This window comes from Monodon monoceros, unplaced genomic scaffold, assembly GCF_005190385.1.
Source record: "Monodon monoceros isolate NGI ecotype Baffin Bay Population unplaced genomic scaffold, NGI_Narwhal_1 Super_Scaffold_21, whole genome shotgun sequence".
Lineage (NCBI taxonomy): Eukaryota > Metazoa > Chordata > Mammalia > Artiodactyla > Monodontidae > Monodon > Monodon monoceros.
The window spans coordinates 63,717,457-63,738,534 of NW_021703778.1; the positions used below are offsets into that span (position 1 = coordinate 63,717,457).

At 36.2% G+C, this 21,078-nt stretch overlaps 1 protein-coding gene across 11 annotated transcripts in view; it reads right to left on the reverse strand.

Annotated features, from left to right (window-relative positions):
- ICE2 (interactor of little elongation complex ELL subunit 2) overlaps positions 1-21,078 on the reverse strand; it is an 87,677-nt gene that overhangs the window by 51,521 nt on the left and 15,078 nt on the right. For all 11 annotated transcript variants that reach the window (XM_029239731.1, XM_029239728.1, XM_029239726.1 and 8 more), the window contains 5 exons: positions 11,508-11,645; positions 10,265-10,378; positions 9,932-10,091; positions 8,709-8,890; positions 49-1,045 (listed from right to left, as the gene is read on the reverse strand). In XM_029239731.1, coding sequence (XP_029095564.1) covers positions 49-1,045; positions 8,709-8,890; positions 9,932-10,091; positions 10,265-10,378; positions 11,508-11,645 — 1,591 coding nt within the window. The remainder of the gene's footprint in view (positions 1-48; positions 1,046-8,708; positions 8,891-9,931; positions 10,092-10,264; positions 10,379-11,507; positions 11,646-21,078) is intronic.

The window sequence follows — 21,078 nt, forward strand, 5'->3', positions numbered from 1 at the left end:
GAACAAGCAAAACAGTTAATATAAAATTCTTTGTAAATATTTACGTACGTCCTTTTGGCTTCTGAAACACAGAAGGCCATATAGATTTTGGCCAACTAGAGGCATCTGAAGTAGCAGAGGGTTGCTCAGAACTAGGAGGTTGTTTAGAATTTTCTGAATTCATCAGCGGCATTTCAGGTATTTTTCTGGAAATTGGTTTTAAGAGTTCATCCTGCATTTTTAAAATTTCTCCAACTGGATCAAATTTTTTATACACTCGTTTGATAGGTTTTTTTAAAACACATGACTCTTCAGGACTACAAGTAGTATTAGTCTGGTTTCCTACAGAAGCCTGTCCTGAGGAAGAATTTAGGCTAGCTGGTTTAGAACTTAAATTAGAACCCATATCAGCAGTCTTTACATTACTATTATTTTGACACTCTGTATCAATGATTAAACAGTCTTCATCTGTATCACTATGGCAAAGAATAACATCTTCAGTTTTAGCTGCTTCTGATGTAACAGGCTTTTCCTTTGAATTATTGTCTGTGTTCTCTGGAACATTCACTCTTTCATCAACACACTCCATATCAGAAGCCATATCATTTTTATTAGAGGTTTCAATTTCTGAAGAACTTTCTAAGTGTAAGGCATCAGATGTTTTCAAGTCACTATCTTGTACCAAAGACTTCTCAGAATTTGATACATTTTCACCACAGAGCATCAATCCCTGATCATCTTTGTTTTTGCACTCTTCAGGGCTATTGTCCCTACCAGTCACCAGCTGTTTCTCCTTCTGCAGCTGTTCCATCAGAATCTGAGATATACTTCTAGAATGAGCAGTAATGTCTGGTGCAATTGGTGCCTCAGATGTGATTGCTATGCTGGGGGCTGGGGGCATATCTGTCACGTTGGGTACTATGGAAGTACTTGCTGGACTCGGTGACTTTGATGGTTTGGTGGTGGTTACTCCAAAAGTTTCAAGTTCTGTGACGTCATCATCAAAATCCAGATCCAAGTTTTCATGGGTCTCAATTTTTCGGCACTCATTAACTTCATAAGACATCTTAAGAAAATATATTGGCAAACTATTAGCAAAAATTCCAGGCCGCCCCTCACCCATCAATGTCCCATCACAAACATAGTTCATACTCTTTAAAAGTAGAAAGAAAAGTCTAATGGCTTTGAAAGGTTCTTGCTTTGACAAACTACTAGCACCTAATTTATTTAACCTTACCTTCCCATTGAAATGTTGATGAAACAGAAAAATTTGCCAAGTTGCAATACCACAGGAAATGGGGAATACTTGTGAACTACCACATCTCAAGAGGTATTTCCACTAATCAAAAACAGACAGGGGCTTCCCTGGTGGCGCAGTGGGTGAGAGTCCGCCTGTCGATGCAGGGGACACGGGTTCGTGCCCCAGTCCGGGAAGATTCCACATGCCGCGGAGCAGCTGGGCCCATGAGCCATGGCCGCTGAGCCTGCGCGTCCGGAGCCTGTGCTCCGCAACGGGAGAGGCCACAATAGTGAGAGGCCCGCGTACCGCAAAAAAAAAAAACAGACAGGACCACAAAGAAGAAATGTTAGGCCAAATAGGAAGGCAAAAGATCTTCATTCATACCCACTTTATACACTCTTGCAGAGACTTAGCTGACCAGGAGGAAAGCGTCTTCGCCACGGTAAGGAAGCTGCTCTCTAATGCAACTGGGGAAGTGTCAACAGCCTCTCACATCAATCAGTGACTTTCTTTATACATCTACTCAGGGAAAACAACTCTCAGTAATAAGAGGAGAAATGGATAGGAAGTGGTTTTATTGTATTCTGGGACATGAAGCCACTGAGGTTATACTTTTTCATGTACTGTTTGGGTAATAGAAGAACTACAGACAGTTCTAATTTATTCAGGAATAAATTATCTTCTCCCTAGGTAGCAACATCTCTCCTCAGTATGGCAGAGCACTTTAGATAAATACCATGGAATTGGATTACAGTTTAGGATTTGAGAGAAAAATATTCTGACAGCCTCAGGTAGTGAGTAAGAAAGGTCTACCTGGGTAAATTACTTTACCTCTCTGAAACTCAATTTCCTCATCTCTGAAATAGGGATAATAGGGTTATCCTCTTGGGTTTATTCTAAGGATTAAATGAGAAATTATATATAGAAAGTTTCTTCGCATAGTCCTTGTACATAGTAAGCAGTTTCTCAGCAAATGGTAGCACTTGCTAAAATAAAAAGACTACCATATTTAGTCAAAAAATAAAGTTAAACTATACTCTGTTTACATGAGGCATTCTTACACAAAAAGGTTCAAAACAAAACAATGGGACATGACACCAAGAAATAAAGAAAGAAGGACTAGCAATATTAAGTGTTAGAGAGAAGTCAATGAAAAAGCATTAGATAGAAAAAGGAATCCTATGTTGAAAAAGATGCAATCCATGATGAATAATGAACTGTGACATGTCAAATAACAACATCAAAATTGTCAAAACTGAAAAATAAAAGGAAAATTTGACAGAAACACAACTGTACTTGGTCATTGATACACTGTCTCTTAGTAAATATAAGGATGTAGAAAGTATGAATAATATTTAATGACTGAAACAAAGATACATGAATGACTGAAAACATACATATAGACTGCAAAGATATACCTTTTCCCTCCCAAGGATCGAAGGGGCATTTCCAAAGATGGACTATAAATTAATACACAAAGAAAACATCAATATAGTATAAAGCAGAATCTGTTAAGGTGTGACTCTCTGTTTAGAAGAAAATAAAATTAGAAATCATTAAGAAAAAAGTAAACAGACAATAATAAACCCAAGAACTTGGAAATTTTAAAACTCTCCAAATTATTGGATAAAAGAAGAAATTAAAATGATAATTACAGAACACTTAAAAAGCAATAAAAATGAGAACACTGGACATTAAAAATCTGAAGCATCATTCATAGCCTTTTCAAGAAACAGGAAAAGAATAATATAATCACAATAATAAAATGAAGGAATTTCATAAATATAAAACCAAAATTAATGAATTGAAAAACAATGTTCTCAACCCCTGACAAATTTGGATAAAAACAGCAGTTTATCTGTAAATATTTTAGTATGTGGTTATAAAAAGATTCTTCGGTAAAACACATCAATTGTATCAATAAATTAACACTTCCTTAATGGCTGGAAATATCTAATCACTGTTAAAATTTCCTAGTCTGATCAATTTCTTTTTACAATTGTTTATTGGAATCAGGATCCAACCAAGATCCCTACACTGCATTTGGGTGATGTCTCTCAAATTTATTTCTCAAATGCCTCTCTCCCATAGTCTGCCAACTCCCATATCCACCAGGTATTTGTAGAAGAAACTAGATGAGTTATCCTATAAAATTTTCCATATTCTGGATTTTGCATCCCCATGATATCATTTAACATACTCTTCCCCTACATTTCCTATTAAAATGATCTAGTAGCTTGATCAGATTCAGGCACATTTAAAAAAATCTGAACATGTTATATGTGGTACTGTGTACTTCCCACTTCAATCAGGAGGCTAATGTCGTCTGCTTATCTTTCTTCTTGTGATATTACAACAGTTCTGTTGATTCATCAAGGGTCAACAAACTAATCCACCCATTAAAATTCCTTGTTAATCTTCTAATGCTTTTAGCAGTCATTGATGATGATCACTGCCTAGATTCACTATTTCATTAGGAACTGCAAAATGGTAACAGTCGTATTTCATCATTACCTGAAATACAGTTTGTACTGGAAAAGTAAGACAAATACTTGAATTTTCAAAAATCAGTTTTCAGAATAATGACTTGATACACTAGCACCCTCCAAAGGTGACTAATACTTTTTTAAAAGATATTACTATGAATTCATGGATTTTAACTATTTCATGTTTCCATCCATTGCAGTTATTCTTTGTCATGGTCAAACTGACACACTCTGGCCAATGGGAAACCCTTCAAATTGGCACTGGCATCTTTTTTATATAATTCCAATATTATTATAAGGTTTTTACTTAAGTCCTTTGATTGGCATTTGTATTTCTTATGCTAAAATTCTTGGTTTCTAATATAAATATAAGTACTTATTTGCTTTGTCATACTATCTAATGTGTCCAAAATAACAACAGCAATATCATTACTACTACTATGATTACTAAATGTAGTTTAAGATATTTGGCAATTCTTTTTGAACTTAGGATATAAATCTTTAAGGATGTATAGACACTTAATTCTCTGAGTGACCATTTTCACTTAAACAGTATATCTTGGATATCACACTACAGTTGCATACCTAGAGCTTTCTTATTCTTTTTATAGGCATACCTTGGAGACATTGTGTGTTTGGTTCCAAACCACGACAATAAAGCAAATAGTACAAAAAAGTGAGTCACACAAATTTTTTTGGTTTCCCAGTACATATAAAGATATGTTTACACTATAGTCTATTAAGTGTGCAATAGCATTATGTCTTTAAAAATGTACATGTCTTAAGAAAAATACTTTACTGCTAAAAAGCACTAACCATCATCTGAGCCTTCAGCAAGTTGTAATAGTAACATCAAAAAATCAATGATTGGGCTTCCCTGGTGGTGCAGTGGTTGAGAGTCTGCCTGCCAATGCAGGGGACATGGGTTCGTGCCCTGGTCTGGGAGGATCCCGCATGCCGCAGAGCGGCTGGGCCCGTGAGCCACGGCCACTGAGCCTGCGCGTCCGGAGCCTGTGCTCCGCAAAGGGAGAGGCCACAAAAGGGAGAGGCCCCCGGACCCAAAAAAAAAAAAAAAAAAAAAAAAAAAATCAATGATCACAGATCACCATTAACAAATATGACTAAGTCTGAAATACTGCAAGAATTACCAAAATGTGACACAGTGACATGAAGTGAGCAAATGCTGTTGGAAAAAGGACGATGATGGACTTGCTTGATGCAGGGTTACCATAAGCCTTCCATTTGTAAAAAACGCAGCATCTTTGAAGTGCAATAAAGCAATGTACGATAAAACAAGGTATGCCTGTAATAGTTGCATAGTATGCTATTGAAGATGTACAGTTTATTTAATAAACACCCTATTAAGGGACATGACGACTGTTTCTAATGAATACCTATAGTTGCGGTGAATACCCTGCACAAATATTTTATTCTTTTCCTAGTGTACTTCTGAGCTACATTTCTAGAAGTGAGATTTCTAGGGCAAAGGATGAACACATTAGTTTTCATCTGTTCTGTGGGCACATCTCTCTTCATTTGACTGTAAAAATGTTATAGCAATTATCTTTTCTTCCTCTAATAACTTTGTAAGAATTTCCATCAACAATCCTCTTCTGTTTCTCGTGTTTAATTGAGATGGGCACACCTGCTTCTGCAGGAGGACAATCCTGTGTGAGAGTGTGCCAGGATAGCTTTCTTAGCTTCATGGTTCTAAGCTCATGCTTCACTGTTACCATGATGTATGTATGTATGCATGTAGGTTTGCATGTGTTTGTGTGTTCATATAAAATCTTTAGTACATTCTGATATCTGCTTTCTCTATTTCCCTCTCCCACAATTATCTGAAAACTTATTTTTCCTTTACCTTTAATGTCCTTGTTCTGCTCAGTATGAACTTTACCACTGGTGAATTTTCCTGAGCCAAGGCTTTTGTCTTGGAAGGAACTTTGGCTGGTTAGTTTCTAGAGTTCTTAGGACCCAGGTCATCTCAGAACTATTTAAGTTCCCAAGTGCCCCTGCACTCACCTACAAATTAGAGCCCATCCACATTATTTTCACTTTTGTTATTCTTTATTCATTCTTGCATCTTTCACCATCCTTTTGCCATCTGGGATTATTCTCCTTGTGCCTGAAGAACATCCATTAGAGGATGTCTGCTAGTAGCAAACTCAGCTTTTATCTGAAAATATCTTTTCTTAATTTTTTATTACTTAAGGATATTTCACTGGTTAGAGAATTTTAGTAAGAGGGTTATTTTCCCTCAGGAGAATATATTGTCCCAATGTCTTCTGGCTTCCATCGTTGTTGTTGAGAAGTCACCTGCCAGTCTAACTCTCAGTCCTTTATAGCTAATGTGCCTTTTGTTTCTCTGGTGGCTTTTAAGAGTTTTTTCTTTGTCTCCAAGTATGGTTTGGTCCCATTACCTCTTGTACACCTCTCTTTTGGGTGCAAGTACACAAATGTTAGACATTCTCACTACATTCTCTATACCTCTTGCCCTACTCTCCATATTTTCTTTTTGTTGCCTGTTTCATTATAGTCATTTCAGACCCATCTTCCAGTTTATTAATTCTCTTATCAGTTTTATCTAATGTGCTAATAACCCCCTTTACAGAATTCTTAACTGTACTTTTTTTAAAAAAAAAAAAAAATAAATATTTATTTATTTGGCTGCATTGGGTCTTCGTTGTAGCACACGGGCTTCTCTCTAGTTGCGGCGTGTGGGCTTCTCTCTAGTTGTAGCATGCAGGTTTTCTCCCTCTAGCTGTAGCGTGCAGGATCCAGGGCATGTGGGCTCTGTAGTTGTGATGCACGGGCTCCAAGCATGTGAGCTCTAGTTTGCAGCATGCGGGCTCTCTGGTTGAGGCGCACGAGCTCAGTAGTTGTGGTGCACGGCCTTAGTTGTCCCACGGCATGTGGGATCTTAGTTCCCCTACCACGGATCTAACCCGCGTCCCCTGCATTGCAGGGCATATTCCTTCCAATTAAAACATGGCTTTAATTTTCTTGCATGCTGTATAATTAAGCAGAGTTGGCTCACAGTTTGTGACTGATAATTCTAGGATCCATTTCTGTGAGTCTATTTCTTTGGTCATTGTTTGTGATGGCTGTTGCTCAGAGTATCCAGTACATGAAAAGAAACTTAATTTTTATTTACTCCTCCAGTGTCTAGTTATCTTTAAATGTTTTCCAGATGCTATATTTAAAAACTTGCTTGTAGAAATAATTTGAGGCTCAAAATGACATTCTGTTCCTCTAAGAAGTATTGTCACTTGCTTTTGCTAGGTATCTAGAGACACTAGCAATCCAAAAGCATCTGAATCCAAGTTCAAGGCCTGAAAACCCAGAATACAATCTACAAGAAAGCTGATTTATTTCTTGTTCACTCTTACTCCTGGGGTATAGCCCTGCAGGGTCCAAGGTCATGGTGGAAAACTGAACTCTGACTTTTGTCCTCCTAGTCCTGTGATGCTGCCAAAAGCACATTCTCTGTTGCCTCTTCAGAACTGGCAAATACCATTCAGGGCAAAAACTACCCTAAGTGACAGGCTTACCAACCTGGATTCTGCTCTTCTTTAGTATCTCAGTCCTCAGATAGTACCCCCTATCTTGTTAGGTCTTTGATGATTCTAAGAAATAAACTTATATAATATGTACAGCTTTTTTTAGTTGTCATCAGTAATGGAAGGCCCAAATTACTTGGTCTGCCATTACTGAAAGAAGTTACTCCATCACTTTTCATCCCTCTTAACCTACTTCATGCTTCTTCATAGCACTTGTTACTTACTGACATTCACCTCACACCAATATAAATTTTAGATAGATTTAAAAATGTAAAACAAAACAAAAAACAAAAATACCTCCAAAAAACTTAAGTTGGAAGTGCTTTATGACATACACATCATAAAAATACTGAAAGGCAAATGGCAAACCAAAAAAAAATAAATATGAAAGACAAAAGGCCAATATTCTTAAAATAGTATGAGCTCTTATATGTAAATAAGAAAAAATTTTTCTATTTTATTTTCTAATTTTGTTTGCTCTCTCACTTTATTCAAGTCCCTGTTCAAATTTCCTGTCCTTGGAAAAGGCTTCCTGATCATGAATCCCATTCCCATCTCTTTCCCCTTAACCTATTCCATTTTTCTGCATAGCATTTATCAATGTGTGCTTTTTTGATACTGTTTTAATTATCTGTGCCCTCTGAAACTAATGTAAGTTCTGAAAGAAAAGAGACTTCATTTTTATTTACTGCTGTATCCTCAGTGCATGGAACAGTATCTGCTCAATAAATATTTGTGGAATGGATGAATAAAGTTTTGTATAAACAGAATGCCTTGCTCTAATAATCATGGGAAAATATTTCAAAATACACAAAATAATAAAAGCTAGTATTTATGGAGTACCAAGCATTGTTCTAAATGCTTTAGGTGTATTAACTCATTTAATCCCCAAGAATTCTAGGAGTTAGGTTATCATGATACCCATCTTACAGACAGAGCAAACTAGACACAAAGAGATTATGTAGTTTGCCTACGGTCACGAAGATAATAAGCATACACTAAAAAGGATTAACAATCCGGCAAATTCTTGTTGCACCAGTCAAACTCATCTGTTCCTTTTCATACTTAAAAACTCTTGAATACAAATGAGACTAATTAAATAAAACCATCACCACTATGATCACCATTACTGACTGAATTTTTAGTACATACGTACTAAAGACTGTGCTCAGCATCTTACGTATAAATATCAAACTTAATCCTGACAGCAATTTTATGAAGTAGGTATTATCATCTTTCTTTTATAAAAGAAGAAAACTGAGGCTGAAGGAGGTTAAATTAGTTGTCTAAAGTCAAGATCCACGTGGGGTTCAATTTTAAGTTTCAATCTAAAGTCTGTATTTTTAACTACCAGATTTAGAGACTTGCAATAAAATGTTATTCTTCAAAAGGATAAACAAGTACATTCTCTTAAGGAAAAGAAAAGAAAGCATTACATACTTCCATTTCAGATATATAATCTTCTGGTTTGTCCATAAATACTGCAGAGACTGGAACAGTTGTGTTTTTGGACATCATGCATTTTAAGGGAACTTCATGGAAGATTTGATTTCTCTCTCTCATTGTCATTTTCTTTTGGGGAAGTGGTGAATTAATATAAATTACTTTAACTGGTTTTGAACCTTAACACAGAAGAAGAATGGGAGTGATTAGTTACTAGTAGTCATATTAAAAAAAAAACAAACCAGGATGTATAACAGAAGAATTACTAAACAAAGAGACACAGGATAGAAACTGGAAGCACATGTCCCATACGTGTGCCTTGAATGAAAAGATTTTTAAAGTCCCTTAGAGATCTAAGGGCAAGAGACTCTTTTTTTTTTTTTTTTTTTTGCCTGTGTCCCCTGCATCGGCAGGCGGACTCTCAACCACTGCGCCACCAGGGAAGCCCCGAGACTCTTACTGGCAAGAAAAATATGTTCTTTTTCTAACAATTTAAAAAAAGATTTTCTGTTTTTTATTGTTATACTTTTACTGTCATTATTACTCGGTTCCTCTTGGGTTATACTTTCAAAAAGTGATAAAATGTTTACCACGGAGAATATATTACATTTAACTCTAATTTGTAGTTTTGTTTTTAGACATAGTCCTTCATTTACTCCAATTATGTTATTACATACAAGAATATTAATTCTAAAAGATATGAGAAAATTATTAAATATGAACAAAAATAGAAGGGGAATAATATTTGGTACAGAATTTATGTGTAAACATTTTACTGTTAAGAGAGAGACTATCTTGTAAGTATAGACTTATTTAAATCTGAATTCCAATAATAGGTAAGTAAATAAACCCTGGAAACTAACCCATTTGAGGCTGTCTAATAAAGTATCGCATTCCTTTTATTTCAGTGAAAGACAGAAGAACCTCACCATTTCATGTACCTTTGGCCACCCTAACCTATAATTTTTTCTCTACTTCTCACACACCCAGCATGCATACAGGTCCTGTAAATCTAATAACTCATTTATGAGTGTCAATTGTATACTTAGCACTATATATTAAAAAGTTCTTCTACTGCATGTAATTGTCAAATTTACATCCTCCTTAAATCAAAACTTAGCTTTTTGTATTTGACAAATGACCACTATAATCAGACAGCTGAAATAGAACTGTTTCAACTCCTCTTTTGAGAGTGTTACTTGACATGGCAAATCACAAACCTGTGGCAGGTATTACTTGAATACACACTGGAATTTCCCACTGTTCCTTGTAGCTTGGTCCATGATTATTTAATAAGGTAAATAATGCTTGACTAGTTAGAGCTATCTGAGGGTGATATCTTGCAACAAGCTTCTCTGCATTTGGGTCTTTACTAATGTCCTGAAAAACAACATGAAACTTGTTACTTGATTACACTTATTAGAAACGTCTTTGATTAAATAATGAAAAGAAGGGAGAAATTCAGGAAGGATACTTTAGACCAACCAGGTTACATGTACTTTATGAGGTACAGAAGATTGCTTAGGAAGATCCAAAACCACTTTACTACTTACATAATGCATAGCTGCAGCTGTTTGTTCTGGTGTTTCAGTGGCAGGTATATCTTTTGACAGCTGCAACTTTGCAGGCATTGAGGGAAATACTGTTTTCACATATTTTACACTGCCCTAAATAAGAAAAAAAAGGAATGTTTTATTGCAGAAATCTTGATGTATTTTTTCCCTGAAGTATCTTTTCATCATATGAAACTTATAACTTAAAATTCTTCATTGTACTAAATGCAAATACCAAGTTTAGAGCCGTCTTAAGACAAGACCTTAATGTTTTTACTTGACAACCACCATATAGTTGTTTTTTAAAGATTTTATTTATTTATTTATTTTTGGTTGCATTGGGTCTTAGCTAGGTCACGTGGGATCTTTCGTTGTGGTGCACAGGCTCTCTAGTTGTGGCGCGCGGGCTAAAGAGCGCGTGGGCTCTATAGTTGGGGTGCATGGGCCCTGTAGTTGCAGCACGTGGGCTTAGATGCCCTGCGGCATGTGGGATCTTAGTTCCCCGACCAGGGATCAAATCTGAGTCCCCTGCATTGGAAGGCGGATTCTTAACCATTGTACCACCAGGGAAGTCCCCCATATAGGTTTTTTTTAAAAAAAGGGTCCAAGATAAGGGTGCCATGAAATCTTCCCTGTCATTTTAAAATCCAACCTCTCATTTTATGAAGTACAAGTCAGAGCAGGGTATAAGAGAAACTCTAAAATATCTTCTTTACACACACCTACTTCCAACATGATATTGAGTAAAATCCCCTTAAAAGAAAAGGAGCTTTCTGCTTGTATTCAGAAACATAAAAGAGATGGAAACTAAGAAAAGAAAATCAAGAAATAAAGTTGGTAGTGATATTTTTTTTTAACTTTTTATTTTTTCTTTAAATATTTATTTATTTATTTGGCTGCACCGGGTCTTAGCTGGTGGCACGTGGGATCTTCGTTGCGGCATGTGGGGTTTGGTTCCCTGACCAGGGATTGAACCCAGGCCCCCTGCACTGGGAGTGCAGAGTCTTAACCACTGGACCACCAGGGAAGTTCCAGTAGTGATATTTTTAATAACATCAAGTAATGGTAGTCATACATTAAAAGGGGACACATTTGTATTGCGTATTTTAAAAAGTATATCTCGTTACTGCTCAAAATTTAAACATAAATACTGAAATATGTCTAAATTATGCTTCTGTGTGAAATACAGATGATGTTTCAGACAAAAATAAGTTTACTTTTATTTTCTTATGGTAAACCTTACCAATGCAAGAAGAGTTTTTTCTAACTTTAATCCCATCTCTATTCTGAATGGGAAGAATCCCATTAAGCTGGTGACTTCATGGAGAGTATAGAATTCTGGATACTTTTTCACTTGTTCAATACAAGCTTTTAAAATTTGCTAAAAAATAAAAATTAAGAGAAATTCATTTTTTTGTACTTCTCTAATAATGCAACAAAAATAACTTAGTCACATGTGACTAAATAATTATTCATTTCAAATATGAGCCTCATTTCATTAACCGAACTTCTAACAATCCAGGCACACTGTATATTCCTTACTTGATTTAAACTCTTATTTTTCGTAACAATTCTTTTTAACCTAATTTCTTAAAACATTGATGTTTAATAATACTAAAATTAGCAATTGTATTAAAATTTAAAGTTAGAGAAGACACATCATATTTTCTCTGCTATTTAAGAAACTGTCAAAGAAATAAAGCCACGTGAAAATTTTAACACACTTTATGGGAATAAAAGCGGTTACATGAATGATTAGAAGTAAGTAAGTTTAGTACCCTAAAAAGATCCCCAAGCACAATGAATTAATGAAGTAGTTATCTTACAGGTCATTCTAACCTTCAATCTAAAAAATAAATGAGAAATTTTATAACTACTTCAAATGATGGAGTATTTAGTATTTTCTTCTCTCCAAAATGTTCTCAAAATATTAATGACTTACCAGGAAATGTAATGAGGAAGAAAAATTCACAGTTTCACCCAAGCATGTGATAACATGTAAATAACTCAAAGAAGCACAGCAGTTTTGGAGGGGGTAGGGGAGTTATAAAACCATACATACTACATTATCTTCTAAGATACAGTTGTCCCTCGCATCTCTGGAATCCCCCATGGATACCAAAATCCAAGGGTGCTCAAATCCCTTATTTGAAATGGTATAGTACCGTCAGCCCTCCATATCCACTGATGTAGAACCCACGGATATGGAGGGCCCAATGTATGTGTTTTCTCTTCTTCTCTCAATGAACCTTAATCTGAACCTTTTAGAATATAGTTTATATCACAAAAGCTTTTAGCAATAAGCATATATATATACACACACACACACACATATATATATATATATATATATATATATATATTTTTTTTTTTTTTTGTACGTGGGCCTCTCGCTGTTGTGGCCTCTCCCGTTGCTGAGCACAGGCTCTGGACGCGCAGGCTCAGCGGCCATGGCTCACGGGCCCAGCCGCTCCGCGGCATGTGGGATCTTCCTGGACCGGGGCACAAACCCATGACCCCTGCATTGGCAGGCGGACTCTCAACCACTGCGCCACCAGGGAAGCCCCAATAAGTATATTTTTATATCTTACACCCTCTTTCCCTTCAGATATTTATAAAGTGTGTCAAGCTACAAATCAAAAACATTACTCCAGTACATCTTTTTATCTATAGTTTCATATCCTCTTCTTTCTTTAATCTTCACTCTCTATTATCTTTCACATTTCCCCCCTCAATTCTACGCTTTTCAATAATGACCTTGATATTTAATCAGGATATTACTTGCAATTAAGGCAGATATAGGTTAATATGAAGAAGTTCTGTTTGCTCTTAAAAACCCTAGTAAACCGCAAACTCGGATCTGCATAATATCTTTGCTCCTCATTTATAATATTAGTCAACTTTCACCCCTAATATTCCTATCCTATAGAAGTCATTACAAAAATCTAAACATGCAAAGGAAAGCAATATATAAGAACTATGTGACATATAGACTACTCTGATTAGGTATTTATCAGCACATCTTTCTTGGTAAAACTATGCTAGATGTTACAGTGCTTTTTAAGTGAGTTTCACTTAACTCAGTAATTATGGCAAGAGAAAAATTCAAGGGAAAATCTAAGACAGCTTTATACCTATACTCAGATACGCTACATAGTATTAAAGGTATTTCACAACTGGTAGATATTAAGTAACTAAAGGATCATTATTTAATATATTTAATTAAAAATTTTAATTAGTAATTTACTTATGTTTGAAAAACTGCTAAGAGTGAACAAAGGAGGTTAAAAGATTCAGGCTGTTCCCCATCATCACCCACTCCTGAATGTTATTTAACATTCAAAGTATCTTGAAAGTTAAAAACACCAAAAACACATTTATCATTTACAAAGAAAGATGAAAATAACTATGCTCCAGAAAGAGAAAATATAATATGTTTTCATACATGTTTGAAGCTTAAAATTTAACAAATACTGCTTCTGGCAATATGGTAAAGTAGGTACCTTGAAGAACACTCCTATCCAAACCACACTAGATGCTGGATAAATTACAACTAACAATTTTCATGCATTGCTGGGCTTGGTAAAAGCGAGGAGAATCTCCAAGGACCATAAATAAATAAATAAACGCCAAACATCTAGAATGAGGAGAAACAGGAGCTGTGAGCAGTAAGAAAACCCATGAAAGGTGAAGTGGTTTGAGGGCAAATGCCTCAACCAGTTCTAAGATCAGGTAGGGAGCTGAACAGGAAAGCCCTACATTTAAGGCTTGAAAAGCAGAGATTTGAACAGATATCTGTACAACCATGTTCACAGTAGCATTATTCACAACAGCCAAAAGGTGGAAGCAAACCAAATGTCCATCAATGGAAGAATGGATAAACAAAATGTCCATATACATACAATGGAATATTCAGCCTTAAAAAGGAAGGAAATTATGCCACATGCTAGAACATGTATGAATCTTGAAGACATTATGCTAAGTAAAATAAGCGAGTCACAAAAAGACAAATACTATATGATTCCACTTATATGGGGGTACCTACAATAGACAAATTCAGACACAGAAAGTAGCATGGTGAGTGGCACAACAATAAATAAATATTTCCTGTTTGTCCCTGGTTCCTGACACACAGCTCCTAAAATTCTTGGAATCCCCTAAGTGATAAGAATGTCTTTTTTATGCTAATTAGATGACAAAAGGCCCATAGATAGCTAATCACCAGCAGCCAATGATTTAATCAAGCATGCCCACTAAATGAAATCTCCATAAAACTCCCCTTAAGGGCTTCCCTGGTGGCGCAGTGGTTGAGAGTCCGCCTGCCGATGCAGGGGACACAGGGGACACGGGTTCGCGCCCCGGTCCGGGAAGATCTCACATGCCGCAGAGCGGCTGGGCCCGTGAGCCATGGCCGCTGAGCCTGTGCGTCCGGAGCCTGTGTTCCGCAACGGGAGAGGCCACAGCAGTGAGAGGTCCGCGTACCGGAAAAAAAAAAAAAAAAAAAAAAAAGGTTAAGGGGCTTCCCTTGTGGTGCAGTGGTTAAGAATCCACCTGCCAATGCAGGGGACACAGGTTTGATCCCTGGTCCAGTAAGTTCCTCATGCCACGGAACAACTAAGCCTGTACACCACAACTACTGAGCCTGTGTTCTAAAGCCTGTGAGCCACAACTACTGAAGCCCACGTGCCTAGAACCCGTGGTCTGCAAAAAGAGAAGCCATCACAATGAGAAGCCCGCACACCACAACAAAGAGTAGCCCCCGCTAGCCGCAACTAGAGAAAGCCCATGCGCAGCAATAAAGACCCAATGCAGCCATAAATAAATAAATAATAAATAAGTAAATAAAATCTATTAAGAAAATAATAAAAATGGTTAAGACAGTAAATTTTATGTTATGTGTATATTACCATAATTAAAAATTGTTTTTAAAAAAGGGAAGAATATTGACACATGCTATAACATGGGTGAATCTTGAAGACATTATGCTAAGTAAAATAAGCCAATCACAAAAGGACAAATATTGAAATGACTCCACTTATATAAAGTACCTAGTGAAGTTAAATTCATAGAAATAAAAAATAGAATGGTGGTTGTCAGGGACTGGGGGGAAGAGGGAATGATGAGTTATTATTTAATGAATACAGAGTTTCAGTTTGGGACAATGGAAAAGTTTGGGAATGGATGATGAAAATCCACTTACAACAGTGCGCAAGTATTTAATGCCATTGAACTATCCTTAAAAATGGTTAAAATGGTAAATTTTATGTTATATATATTTTACCACACCAAAAAAAGAGAGGGGCCTCCCTGGTGGCGCAGTGGTTGAGAGTCTGCCTGCCGATGCAGGGGACACAGGTTCGTGCCCCCATCCGGGAAGATCCCACATGCTGCAGAGTGACTAGGCCCGTGAGCCATGGCCACTGAGCCTGCGCGTCTGGAGCCTGTGCTCCGCAACAGGAGAGGCCGCAACAGTGAGAGGCCCGCATGCCGCAAAAAAAAAAAAAAAAAAAAAAAAAGAGAAATGGAAGACAGACTGAAACCTAGGACGTTTGGGAATTCCAGAGAGAGAGTTGTGAAAACAAAAAAGAAGCAATAATTGAAAATGGCTGAGAATTTTCAAGAACTGATGATGGATTTGAATCTACAGATACAAGACACACAATGAAACAAGTAGAATTTTATTCTAATAAAGTACATTGTAATGAAACTGTAATACACCAAAAATTAAGAGCGGTCAGAAAGAAAAGGCAGATTCCCTAAAAGAAATGACAATTAAACAAACAATACACTTTTCAATAATAATACGTGAGCCAGAAAAAGTAGAATTATATTATCAAACGCTGAGAAATAAAACAAACTGTCAACTTAGAACTATGTATGGAGCAAAACTATCTTATTAGAATGAGAACAAAATAAAAATATTTCCACGTAACAAAGAAGAAGATTGTTCATTACCAAGAGACCTTCACCAAAGGAACATCTAGAACATATAACATTTCAGGAAAAATGAAGAGGATTTCAGAATGTAGATTTGAAAAGAGGAGATGGAAAGGCAAAAAAGATCCAAATTTGTAGATAAATGAAGACAAACATTGTTCATATAAAATAATAATGTACCTAGGTTTTTTTACCTTTAAAAACCTAGGTTTTTAAACCTACCTAGGTTTAAAAAAGAGACAGCATCAAAACAATAATATCAGTGAGGAGGGATGTGATGAAAGTCAAAATGCTCTATGGTCTCTGTAGATGTATAGGTTAATAGAACTAAATAGAGTTGAGAAATTTACCCATAGGTCAATGGTGACAAGGTAATTCAATAAGGAAAAAATTCATTGTGAAAATTCAAGAGTAACCACTGAGAACAACAACAACATCAAAAATGTATAAATTCCAATCAGTAGAGAGGGAAAAAAGAAGGGGGAAAAAGTCAATCTCCTCAAAAGAAGTCAAAGAAAGAAGTTTAGAAAAAGACAAATAGAAATCATAAACAGGTTTATATACATAAATTATCACAATGAATGTAAATGACTCAACTTTTTAATTAATAGGCAAGAGATGGTCAGATCTTATTTAAAAAGGCACTCTAGCTAAACATCATTTTAAGAGGTATTTGTTTCCATAATTAAAAATTATTTCTATAGTTCTATAGAATCTACAGAACTTTAATATAAGTTCTATAGATTCAAAGCAATCCCAATTAAAGTCCCACTTAGTTTTCTTTTAGAAATTTTGATTCCAAAGTAGTTTTTTTCTAGAAATTGACAAGCTGATTCCAAAGTTTTCATGGAAATGCAAAGAACCAATAAAAGCCAAAACAATTTTAAAAAAGCACAAAGTTGTAGGATTTCTACCAGATGGTTTCTTGTAGTCTTCCACTACAAGACATGGTGGTATTGGCATAAAGACAGAGATATAGATTAATGAAACAGATTAGAGTCATGAAATTGACCCACACAGCATTGGTGAAAAGGCAATTTAATGAGGGGAAAAAATAGCTTTTTCAACCAATAGCGCAAAACGATTTCTCAACATTGGCACTACTGACGTTTTAGACCAGATAATTCTTTGTGTTGGGGGGGCAACCTTTACATTGCAGGATATTTAACAACATTCTTGGCTCTACCCACTAGATGCCAGAAGCACTCCTTCCTTGGTTATGAGAACCCAAAATATTTCTAGACATTACCATATGTCTGGTAGGAGGCAAAATCACTCTCAGTAGAGAATCACTATGCTTGAACAACGAGATATCCAGATGAAAGGAAAATTAACTTTGACTCAAACCTCACATCTTACACAAAAATATAACTTGAAATTAACATACACACATTCACATAAAAGTTAAAACTATAAAACCTCTAGATCAGGGTTTCTCAACACAAGCACTACTGACATTTGAAGCTCCATAATTCTTTGCTGTGGGGGATGTTATATACATTGTAGGATGTTTAACAGCAACCCTGGCCTTTAGTCACTAGATACGAGTAATTCTCTGCCAGTTGTGACAACCAAAAGTATCTCCAGACACTGCTGAAGTCCCCTGCGTGGGGAGTGGGCACAAGGGTAAAGGAGTAAAAGTGACCTCGGATAAGAACCACTTGGGGTTGGCAAATATTTCTATGCTAGAACGCATACAAGCACCAACCATAAAACACTTGCAAAAATTAGACTTCATTAAAATTAAAATTCTGTTTTTGAGAGACTATTAAAAAAATTAAAAAGCATGTCACAAACTGGGAGAAAACTATATACACACACACACACACACACACACACACACACATATATATAAAACAGGCTTGTATTCAGAATATATAAAGAACTTTCAAAAATCAATAAAAATAAAAACCAATAAAATTAGCAAAAGATGTTAACAGACATTTCACAAAAGCCAATAAAAACACAAAAAAGATGTTCAAACATCACTGCTTTTTGGGGATATGCAAACTAAAGCCATAATGAGACACTACTACACACCATAGGTTGGCTAAAATTTAAAAAGATCAACAATGTTAAGTTTTAGCTAAAGTGTAGAACAACTGGAACTCTTATACATTCACTGTTGGCAGGAGTATAAAATAGTACATCCACTATGGAAAACAGCTTGGCAGTTTCTAATAAAATTTAACTTTGTACACTTGCCAGATGATCTATAAATACTATACCTAGTTATATACCCAAGAAAATGCAAATATATGCCCCCCCAAAATCTTGTACAAGAATGTTCTTAATAGCTTTATTCAAAATTGCCCCAAACTGGAAATAACACAACTGCCCATCAACAGTTGAACTGGTAAACCAATTTTGGTATAACCATACAATAAAACAAAAAGGAATAAAAAGGAATACATTATGGATACTTGCATCAATGTGGATGAATCTCAAAAATGCTGACTGAAAGAAGTCAGACACAAAAGAATACACTGTGTGTGATTCAATTTTTATAAAACTCCAGAAAAGGCAAATCTAATCTATGGTGACAGAAAGCAAATTGGTGGTTTCCTAGGGCCATGGATGGAAACAGGCACAGAGACCTTTTTAGTGTGATAGAAATACTCCATATCAGGACTTCCCTGGTGGCACAGTGGTTAAGAATCCACCTGCCAATGCAGGGGTGTATGGGTTTGATCCCCGGTCTGGGAAGACCCCATGTGATGTGGAGGAACTAAGCCCGTGCGCCACAACTATTGAGCCTGTGCTTTAGAGCCCGCGAGCCACAACTACTGAGTCCATGCACCACAACTACTGAAGCCCAAGCACCCTACAGCCCACGTGCCATAACTACTGAAGCCCACGTGCTCTAGGGCCCGCATGCTGCAACTACTGAAGCCCACGTGCCAAGAGCCCGTGCTCCGCAACGAGAGAAGCCCCCGCTTGCCGCAACAAAGACCCAACACAGCCAAAAATAAATAAAATTAAAAAAAATAGTAATAAAATACATTAAAAAAATAAAAAATTATAAAAAAAGATAAGAGAAAGAAATACTCCATATCATGGCTGGCGTCATGGTTACACAGGAAGGCTCACTGACATGCACTTAAAATCGATTCTTATTGTATATAAATTTTACCTCAGTAAAATTGATTTAAAGTTAAATATAGATTAAAAAGGGAGAGTTTATTCCGAGAAGAGAACATAGGCAAAACATTCTCTGACATAAATTGTACCAATGTTTTCTTAGGTCAGTCTCCCAAGGCAACAGCAATAAAAACAATATAAACAAATGGGACCTAATCAAACCTACAAACTTTTGCACAGCAAAGGAAACCATGAACATAATGAAAAGACAACATACGGAATGGGAGAAAATATTTGCAAACAATGTGACCAACAAGGGCCTAATTTCCAAAATATACAAACAGCTCATACAACTCAACAACAAAAAAACAAACAAGCCAATCCAAAAATGGGCAGAAGACCTAAATAAACATTTCTCCAAAGAAGAAATATAGATGGCCAATAGGCACATGAAAAGATGGACAACACTGCTAATTATAAGAGAAATGCAAATCAAAACTACAATGAGGTACCACCCACATTGGTCAGAAAGGCCATCTTTAAAAAATCTGCAAACAACAAATGCTGGAGAGGGTGTGGAAAAAAGGGAACCCTCCTACACTGCTGGTGGGAATGTAAGTTGGTGCAGCCACTGTGGAAAACAGTAGGGAGGGACTTCCCTGGTGATCCAATGGGTAAGACTCTGAGCCCCCAATGTGTGGGGGGGCCCAGGTTCGATCCCTGGTCAGGGAACTAGATCCTGCATGCATGCTGCAGCTAAGAGTTCGCATGCTGCAACTAAGAGTCCACATGCTGCAACTAAAAGATTCTACATGCCACAATGAAGATCCCACGTACCACAACTAAGACTCAGCGCAGCCAAAATAAATAAATAAAGAAATATTAAAAAAAAGAAAGAAAGAAAACAGTAGAGAGGTTTCTCAGAAAACTAAAAATAGAATTACCATATCAGCCAGCAATCCCACTTCTGGGCACATATTCAGACAAAACTATAATTCAAAAAGATACATGCATCCCTATATTCATAGCAGCACTATTCACAGTAGCCAAGACACGGAAACAACCTAAATGTCCACCAACAGATGAATGGATAAAGAAGATGTGGTACAGATATACAATGGAATACTACTCAGCCATAAAAAAGAACAAAATAATGCCATTTGCAGCAACATGGATGCAACTAGAGATTATCATACTAAGTGAAGTAAGTCAGAAGGAGAAAGACAAATACCATATGATATCACTTATATATGGAATCTAAAATATGACACAAATGAAGCAATCTATGAAACAGAAACAGAATCACAGACATAGAGAACAGAGTGGTGGTTGCCAAGGGGGAGGAGGTTGGGGGAGGGATGGAGTGGGAGGTTGAGGTTAGCAGCTGTAAGCTTTTATATACAGAATGGATAAACAACAAGGTCCTACTGTATAGCATAGAGAACTATATTCAATATCCTATGATAAACCATAATGGAAAAGAATATATTAAAAAAAGAATGTAAAAAATGTATAACTGAATCACTTTGCTGTACAGCAGTTAATTAACAGAACATTGTAAATCAACTATACTTAAAAAAAAAGACAGAGTTTATTTAGTACGTAATGGCTACATGTTCTAACAATATAAATGCAGTACTAAAAAAAGTATGGGAGAATGGTGAGAACATATGAAAAAATTTTTTCATGGTGAGAACATATGAAAAAAATTTTTCAAACTATTTTCAGAAATTCTATTGATTGGTGGCAACTGTATTATTCTGAGGCTGTTGTGAGTATAATGTGGGATAAAGCAA